Raw genomic sequence first — 9,564 nt, forward strand, 5'->3', positions numbered from 1 at the left:
ATAAAAATAATAGGTCTGATTCTTCAAAATTAAAAAAAAAAGAATAGTATGTTTGACGTTGTAATCATACATGGCACGCATAGGCAGAGTGAGCAAGTACAAATGTGGTAATAGATGAGCAGTTAGGTATAGCAGTTAGGCATATGAGCAAGTAGGGATAAAATAGGAATGATAAATAGTAAAAGGTAGACATGAAAAGAATTTTTAAAAATTGAGAGATTTTTGCAAGAAATAAAAAGCTGAGTCACTAATATAAAAATTTGAGATTTTGGGTGATTTGATGTAATTTTTTCAATAAAGTACTCAAAATACAAAACTGCGAAAAAGCTAAAAAAACAAATAATTTTCAAAATATTTCAACTAATTATTAAACTGTCAACTACTAAATCTGAATTATTATAACCTGAATTCAGACACTCAAAAAATATTTCAGGCAAATGATATGAAATTTTTATTAAATAAATAAAATAATAAACGTGCTAATTAAATAGTAAAAAATAAAAATACATTATTAATTTTTATAATTGTAATCCGTAATCAATCTATATTGTAAAAGCTAATAAAGATAGAATCAGAAATACAAAAAAATAAAAAATAAAATAGAATTATGTTGATGACAGGTTATTAAAGTTGTTAAATAGAAACGCATAATTATATAAAATTAAAAATATGAATATTAATTATAAAATTTATTATGTAATCCTAACAAAAATTATTTTAAAAAAATAGCCTAAGTTAATGATATACTATTATATAAAAAAATATAAATACATTTTTTAAAAGTTTAAAATGTTGTCTTCTGCCATAATAGATTTTATTGAATTGTACCATTTTATTTGCTAATTATGAAATTAATTTTACATTAAAAATGATTTTTTCTTTTTGATAATTGTGGAGGGGTAGTGCTTGTGGGAGTAATTAAACCCACGATCTTGACAGTTTGCCGTCCAACACTTATACCATTTGAGCTATAACTCTTTGATATTAAAGATGAGTTTTGATAATCGCGGAATTAATTTATAAATTCAAATAAAAACTGAAATAATAAAATTGATTGGAAAAAATTGATTAAAATTGCAATAAAATGTTGAAATTGTGTTATTATTATATATATTATTCTTAACTTTGATTTTTTTAATTAAATAAAAGACAAATATCTTTAGAATTTTTTTTAGAACAAAATATATTTACAATTATATATTATGCTAAATTCACTATTTTTAATTATTTTTTAGAGTGTTAAAAAATTATTATGGATGCAGCTTCTAAATTTGAATTTTATTTAGCCTAGTAAGTAATGTAGATGTTGACCAATCTCTGCCGCTACATTTGAAAGGGCAGGAGATCAAAGCCCTTCAAAGCACCCCATCCTTACAACCGTTGGATCAAATGCATAAGAATTGAATGTCGTTCGATCAAAGGCAAAGGCAAAGGCATTTATTGTTCAAAACCTAACATATTTAAATCCAAAAATCAAATCATTAATAAAAAAACAATACACTTCCTCAATTGATAAAAAATCCAAAAATCCAAAAATCAAATCATTAATAAAAAATTCCAAGCTTGAAATTCCAAAATTAGGATTAACTTAGATATTAAATTATTATGATGGCTCAGGCGGCGGGGGGACGGGGCAGGGATGTAGTCGGAGACTATCTGGTAGGAAGGCAAATCGGGTCGGGTTCATTCTCGAAGGTATACCATGCTAGGCACAGAGTTCATGGGACTGAGGTGGCAATTAAAGAGATTGTTACGAGTAGACTTAATAAGAAGTTGCATGACAGTTTAATGTCTGAGATCTTTATTTTGAAACGGATTAATCACCATAATATTATTTGCTTACATGATATTATTGAGGTAATTTCAATTTAATTTCTTTGTTTGTTGTTAATTGTTAAATTTTGAAGATGCTGTTTGTGCTTTAAAGTTAAGTACTTTTTTAGTAGAATAATTTAGTTTTTAGGTATAAATATTGGTTTTGAAGTGTTCTTGATTGCCATATGTTTCCATATAGCTAGCGATTGCTGCTTCCTGTAAATTACTCTAAATTATTTGTTTCGAAAAGGCTGTTAATTGCAAGAGAATTTTACTGCAGTTGCTCAATTTTCAAGCTTGAAAACCTTTCATTGTTGCTAGGGTACAATTCTTTCTATTTAGGAAAAAGAAAATTAAATTATTTTAACTTTTACCAACGAGCAATAGCTCAAATGGTATAAGCGATGTGCAACAAACTGCTAAAGTCGTGGGTTCAATTCCTCCCACAGCGCTCCCCCTCCCCAATTTTATCAACAAAAGTTATTTTGACTTTTATTCCCAACAAAGAGTTAAAGGTTTGTTTGTTCTATGTTAATTGCGAAACAGGTTCCGGGGAGAATAAATATAATATTGGAATTTTGCAAAGGGGGTGATCTTTCTATGTATATTCAACGGCATGGAAGGGTTCCTGAAGCAACTGCTAAGCACTTTATGCAGCAGCTAGGTATGTTCTGTATGGCATTTTTGGCATGTATTTGTTCCAGTTTAAGATTCTATATAGGTTAATTTGATTGTATGGATTGTAAATGTTTCATTTTACAGCGGCGGGTCTACAAGTTCTTCGGGATAATAATCTTATACATCGGGATTTAAAGCCGCAGGTTTGCCTGATTCTTATTCTTAAAAACAAGAATTTGATTCCGAAGCTAATATTTTTTATGAAGTTGTTTGGTTAGTTACGATACAAAAGTTCGGTCTTTTGAAATAGGAATTAGTATAGTGTGATTGAGTATTGTATGCAAGATTCAGAGGTTGTTGTCTTGTGAAGTCAGAAATTTATTTTGGCATAAACAGGAGGAATATGGTTGGGATGTTAATCTTTGTTTATTTTTTAATTGTGTTTAAGCCGGCTGGTTTTATATTTGGTGTATTTTTGATGCATATTGGTTTTTGTAACAGAATCTCCTCCTTTCCACCAATGACAGCAATGCAGTTTTGAAAATTGCTGATTTTGGATTTGCTAGGTAAACCATTCAAATTAATTAACATCTTGATGATGGTCAATTAATGTTCTGCGTGCTGTCTCATACAAATAACTTCCTGTATTACTTTGCTTTTTTCACAGCCAGTAGGATGAGTGTTTGTTTTAGCAATTATAATTTGCTGGCATGTAGGTATAGCACTAAAAACATTAGCTATTCAAAGAGAAAATGCTACTTTCTCTTTGAATAGCTAATGTTTTTATTGCTATAACTCAAATGGTATGTGCGCTAGGTAGATTTCTGTTAAGATCGGGGGATCAATTCCTCCCACAAGCTTCAAAGATCCCTTCTCCCCAATGATTTAAAAAAAAAACTAATGATTTTAGTAAAATACAACTGTTTCAACAATACTGATTTTCCATTCAGTGATAAATTGAGATTTTTTCAGTTGCCCAATTTTTTTGTTTTAATTTGTATCATAATTTTGAATGTCATACTTTGTGCTCAGATCCCTGCAACCTAGAGGGCTCGCAGAAACCTTATGTGGTTCACCCCTTTATATGGCTCCAGAGATAATGCAACATCAGAAGTATGATGCTAAGGTGACATTTACTCTGATGTGTGAAATAATGCTGGTAATTCCTTGAAAGACTTTCTGTTAACTTGAACTTAATACGCAGGCAGATCTCTGGAGTGTTGGTGCCATTTTATTTCAGCTTGTAACTGGGAAAACACCATTCACAGGAGCTGATCAATTTCAGGTTTGCTTAGCTTTATAAATTAGGGCTGCTGTGCTCTTATAGACTGTTAACCTCTAGTTCTGTGGATTTGAAATTAGTTTTCATTTTGTAATTAGTCTAGTCATTTTTTTAGCTTGTACAATAGCCTAAACCAAGGTATTCTCTGTTTCTGGTTATAGTTGCTCAAAAATATCGTGAAGTCAACTGAATTGCCATTTGCTCCTGATAATAAAGATCTGAGTGCTGAATGCAAAGATTTGTGCCAGAAATTGCTACGTCGAAATCCAGGTATTACATGTAACATAGCTTTGAAAATATATGAATTGCCATGTGAAATGCTGCATAATATTGGATTACACACGTATCTGTGTTCGTAGGCCTCTCTACCCTGATGTGTTTTTCTATACTCTATTTAAATACAAATTGTTATCTCCAACTATGTGAATATCAGAGTGCTAAGTATGCGCTGTACATGTTTTCATTTATCTTATCATTCTAAAGCTGAAATGAGATGGTATATTGTAAAACATTTTTTGAACTTCCGGTGTTCTAATCAGTGATGTGTTTGGAGGTTAAAGGTTCTGGGTTTCTGTTAGATTGCTATCTTGACTTTAGCTAAAGAGCGAACGTTTAATATAGTATATGGTTATGTCTTGCGCCTTGCGCAACTGGGGTTGAATAGCTCTATTTTTGCTTTGGATTTATATAGTAAAACATTTTTTGAACTTCCGGTGTTCTAATCAGTGATGTGTTTGGAGGTTAAAGGTTCTGGGTTTCTGTTAGAATGCTATCTTGACTCTAGCTAAAGAGCCAATGTTTAATATAATATATGGATGCGCCATGCGTCTTGTGCAACTGGGGTTGAATAGTTCTATATTTGCTTTGAATTTATATAGTAGGCCGGTAAAGCTGCTTGACATTTTATACTTAAATATCTGGTATCTGTGGTTAAAAAGTTGGGGAATATGCATTACATTTATCTTTCATTTAATGGAGGTCGTGCCAGGCATGAAATTACTAATTTTGAATGCCTGCTTATAATTTAGATGACCTGTTTGGCATTGCTGTTGATTAGATTAGAAGTCTTAATATTTAATTTGGAAGAAAATTTGACATGGTTGGGTCGTTAAAGCTCAAAACAATGAAACAGAAATTCCCAACTGCTTCTCACAAAGGCATTGGAAACGATGGTTTTTGCAAAAAATGCTATAGCAATGCCAAACTGCAGAGCCTCATCATATTTCCTTTTATCTGGGGATACAATGCTTTGGTAAAGCATTATCCATCTATTAAAGGTAGATTTGCATAAGAGCCATGACAACACTTATCTGCAGATTATACTACAAATACTTTTTTGGAAGTCTCAACTTTGCTTTCTCTCTCTTTTCAGTGGAACGACTAACTTTTGACGAGTTCTTTAACCATCCATTTCTTTCCCCAAAGAAAGTAGATGAATCATCAAGGTACTTGTGCTAAAAGATTGATCTTTCTGGTGCAATTTTCCAGTGTAGTTAAAAGCGCGCGCCTCAGGCGCTTAAGCGCTCAGGCGAGGCGCCGGCGGAGGCTGTCGCCTTTACATGCTTCAGGCGGCAACAACGCAGTGAGGCGCGCGCTTCAGCGCTTAAAGCGGTGGTTGAAGCTTTCAGTTCTCTATCGCTTCTGCGCTTATGCGCTTTCTATTTTCTTAAAGTGCAATCGGAGATTTCAAAAAAAAAAACAGATGAAGAATGAGAAGAAGAAGGAAGAAGAAGAATTGCGGCGCTTGTGTGTTTAGGGTTAGGAAAACTGTAGAGGTTCCTTTGATGTCTTAATGGGCCTCCTCTAGCCAGCCCAAGACCAATATTAGTAATTATAAGGCTTTAACCTATTAATAAATGGTTTTTTTAACATCAGTAATGGTTATATTTCCAAATGACTCTTCTTTTTAACAAAAATGACCAATTTAGTCTTTTAATTATAAACTAAAAGTATATTTAAGTCCAAAAAATAAAATTTAAACTATTAAATTATTAAATAGAAAATAAAAATCATATAAATCAGTTGAATTATCAAATAAAATATAATAACTTACTATTATATTTATAATTTTATGGTTTAAATATATTGCGCTTTTATTCATTAAAGCGAGCGCTTTTTTAGCGCTTTGCGCTTAAAGCGTTATAAAGACACGTCGCTTTGAGTGCGCTTTCGCCTTTGACTACACTGCAATTTTCTCCTTTTTAAGTTTCTAAATTGACATGTGGCTCACAGGAATAGGAGGTTTTCAACACCAGTTGACAGTTTTCTATCATCTGAAAGCAAATTGGTAAGACAAACAGAAGAAATTTCTCCAGAGGATTGTCTTCCCTTCTTTCTTGATGATGATTCTAGCGGTCCTGATGGTAGCCCTTCATCCTTAAAAAAGAAATCCTCACTGAATTCCACGTATGAATTTTCTTTAGATGAACGAGTTGATGGAAGGGAAGCTAAATCAAATGTTTCAAATAACACCCATATTACACCCAGGTATTCTAGTACCAGAATCAATCTGGAAAATACGAGTTCAAAGCCTAATGTCAGTAAAATTCGGGATGAAAATCTACATGAAGCTTCAAAGTCCGTGAATCAGAGGTCGATAGATGCCAGATCAAGAGGTTCCATCCATCATTTTCTTTCTCTATAGAGTCTATTCTCATGTATTGTATATTCCAAAATGTGTTGCCTACCATAGTTTCTTTTCAACTTTAACCCTTTTTTTAAGATGGGTTTTGGGTTATGCAGTTGCGGATTCATTGGAGTCGATAGATCAAGATTATGTTCTTGTCTCGGGTCCACCTTTGAACGTGTCTTCTTCCTCAGCGAGTACTTCCAAACCAAGTCATATAGGGCCTAAGTCACATAATTCTTCTCCAGCAGCTGTCAATTTTAATACTGCACCCATGCAAATAAGTGGCACGGTCGACAGTAATTTGTGCCCTGTTGGAAGCTTGGGCAGTCGCAGCTCTGCCACTAGGACGTCTCAAGAATCCACGGATAGTGGAGATGTTATGGAGCAACCATCAACTCATTGCCTGACTAGGATTAGGTCATTACAGCAGTGTGCGTCTGCAATCTCTGAATTAGTTCATGCAAAGGTGAGCTGTTGCTGATTACTTGAGCTGTAAACCCAACTTTAAAAGATTCCCTTTTATAAACTCTAGTGCATTTTGAAAATTACTGTTTACATTAGGGATGAACCTTTGAAAGGAATTTTTTTTAGGCTTTTGTTTGGTAAATTTAGCGGCGAAAGGTTTGTTGATTACTTCATTTGGCTGATTCATCTTTAGGTGTCCTTTTTTTTCGGTGTATGTATGTCTATAAGGTTTTTATGCTAAATTTTTAGTCTGTTGCTTTGACCAAACAGTGTGTATAATAATTTTTTTCATGGTTGATAAATGCTCAATCTCTTCTATCATCACCTTATTATTTGGCCAACTGGCTCACTGTAGTGGCTGGTTAGTTGGTGAGACACTGGTGCTAAATGTTGGTTTCTTTTTACACTTGTGCTAGTCTCTCTATATTGTAATTTATAATTATCTTCTGTGAATTCTTTTGTTTATTCATAATTTTTCTAACTATTCTAAAATCAATTTTTTCCCGTTATTTATGGATTAGGTTGAGTCAGATAAGCAACTGGAAGGATTCTCAATACAGCTTGTTATTCTTGCAATTTGGAAGCAAGCACTGCATATTCGGTTCTTCTGTTCAGAAATGAAATGTTCCAAATGTTCCTGTAAATTCTTGCTCCATACTCAGGCTGCCTCAGCTATTGAAGGAAGTCCAACCCGAGAAACTATGAGGTTGAGGAGAAGCAGCAGCAAGAAGCATGGCACTCCAGATTCAGAAGATTGCCCAGATGCCCTTCCAGAGAGTATGACCGCTCAGATTGAGAGGGCATTTTTAAGAGAAGTTGAACATGCAGAGGAACTTGCCAAGACCATTGAACCTGGTATGATTTTTAAAATTGATTTTACCTTGTGCATTGAGATTAGTGTCCTGAACTCCTTTTGCCTTGATGAGCACGCATGAAAATTTCACGTATATATAGTCAAAATGATTTTATTTGCCTTCTTGATGCTTGTTTCTAGCTTTTTATATAAAATCTTGACGAATATACAACTATTAATTCCCAATCAAACCAGTTGATTTACAAGAAAGATTACTTGTTAATTAGTAGCAGTTTCATGGACGTGTTATTTGTGGCACAAATATTAGTGATGATATAAAATCCAACACCGGAATCCTAAGTATTTGTTATATAAGATTTTTTGTGAAAATACTCTTTCTTAGAAAGTTTGTTTCTCCAAAACAGTATATTGCCGGGATCTTTGAAGTTATGTGCCTGGCGATAGCTATCAAAATCATTGGGACTTGACACTTTACTAGGCAGACATTACCTTGTTTTGTTTTTGATTTTATAAATAAAATATTGTCATCTGATGTTTGACATTTTCAGTAAGCAACTTTTGCATATCGTTTGCAGGAAACGTTGAGATGCCTGATGCAATGGAGACAATATATCAATCTGCCCTTGCTCTGGGAAGACATGGAGGAGTGAGTATTTACCTCTTGATTTTAGATTACCCATTTTTATAAGTTTTCACAGTTTACATTCTAATTGTACTCTTACTAATTGATTAAGTACTATTCAAGTGCTGGAATGCATGGATGTGCCACGAGCTCACGTCGGCTTCTTAAAACCGGCATAATAACATTGCAGTCTAGATTAGCTTGAGCTTTACATGTGTTAGTTCTTGAAAGAGAATATAATCTTAGCTGCATCAATTGTCAATAGATGCTATTAGTACGAAATCAGACTGCAAGAACATGAATTTTAGGATAACATAGAGTGTTTACAGAACTGTCGAAGTAAATCGACAAATACATGAATTAGGGTTTGCTCTGAAAATTGTCCTTTTCATACTTGGCAGGTTCAGGAGTTGATGGGTGAAATGGAAGGTGCATCGTTCTTATATACAAAAGCAGTACGGCTATTAGTGTTTCTTCTGGTGGAAGCACCGTCGCTCATTCTGAACCCACCGTTTTCTCTTACAAACTCAGACCGGTATAGGCTTCGTACCTACATTGATTTCCTTAATAACAGGCAAGGCCATTCAAGGTCTCAAAGGATGGCACTTCTGAAATGTGAAGAACTACAATACCCACCAGAGGATACGCAAAATTCGTACTCTCAGTGAATTGTTAATAAAATTATTTGTTTGTACAGCTATTCTTTGAGTGACTGGGATTGGGCGACTGTCAAATAGCCAAATTCTGTAGCTAGGGCAAGACTTTTGTAATATTCTCAATTCTGTGATTTAAGGAAAGAAAAAGAAAAGAAATTAAAAATGGTGGTAGAAAAAAGAAGAAAGAAATGGAAAATGATGCACTGTATATATGTTTAGCATACATTCATTTTCCATTTATGTCAATGGTATATCCTCTCAACGAACAATTGGGCGTTTGCGTTTAGTTTATATGAATTCAGAGAAAATAATTTTATTAGGCGTTTGCGTTTAGTTTATTATTACTGTCATTGGTGAACCTAATTTGTAAATCACAAAATTGCCTGTAAATTCTAAAGTCAAAAACCCTAAAAATTGGTTATTTCTATCTCTTGTATCTATTTTAAAGAGTAGAATCCTAAAGATAAGATTGTGAATTAAGCAATGGAAGCTTATTTTGCTTTGGATGACTGAAGGAGTGGAAGATTTTTAGAGAGGACACATATAGACAAATATTTTTGTTCATTTTTGTTTGTAATATATTTTCATTATTATGATTAATCAAAAAATATTAATTTTTTAATTAACAAATCAAAACATATTTAAAAAAACGTTAATGTCTCT

The 9,564-nt window shown here is 33.3% G+C and overlaps 1 protein-coding gene across 2 annotated transcripts; it reads left to right on the forward strand.

Moving 5' to 3' along the window:
* The first annotated feature begins 1,492 nt into the window (after positions 1-1,492).
* On the forward strand, positions 1,493-9,328 carry LOC126664250 (serine/threonine-protein kinase ATG1c). Of its 2 annotated transcripts, XM_050356547.2 has the most exons (14): positions 1,493-1,857; positions 2,362-2,479; positions 2,578-2,636; positions 2,935-2,999; positions 3,466-3,559; positions 3,638-3,718; positions 3,877-3,985; positions 5,088-5,160; positions 5,948-6,121; positions 6,203-6,330; positions 6,458-6,810; positions 7,331-7,664; positions 8,199-8,269; positions 8,647-9,328. In XM_050356547.2, exons 1-14 carry the CDS (start codon positions 1,606-1,608, stop codon positions 8,911-8,913), a joined length of 2,178 nt encoding a protein of 725 aa, XP_050212504.1. In that variant the 5' UTR covers positions 1,493-1,605; the 3' UTR covers positions 8,914-9,328. The 2 variants fall into 2 exon arrangements, with proteins under 2 accessions (XP_050212504.1, XP_050212503.1); XM_050356546.2 differs by having other exon boundaries at positions 5,948-6,330.
* The last annotated feature ends 236 nt before the right edge of the window (positions 9,329-9,564 follow it).

Source organism: Mercurialis annua, linkage group LG1-X, assembly GCF_937616625.2.
Source record: "Mercurialis annua linkage group LG1-X, ddMerAnnu1.2, whole genome shotgun sequence".
NCBI classification, from domain to species: Eukaryota; Viridiplantae; Streptophyta; class Magnoliopsida; order Malpighiales; family Euphorbiaceae; genus Mercurialis; species Mercurialis annua.

Coding starts and splice junctions, on each gene's coding strand:
- LOC126664250 (XM_050356546.2), top strand. CDS start 1,606: ATGATGGCTCAGGCGGCGGGGGGACGGGGCAGGGATGTAGTCGGAGAC. Junction 3,560..3,637: donor ATCAGAAGTATGATGCTAAG/GTGACATTTACT, acceptor CTTAATACGCAG/GCAGATCTCTGGAGTGTTGG. Junction 6,331..6,457: donor GATAGATGCCAGATCAAGAG/GTTCCATCCATC, acceptor TGGGTTATGCAG/TTGCGGATTCATTGGAGTCG.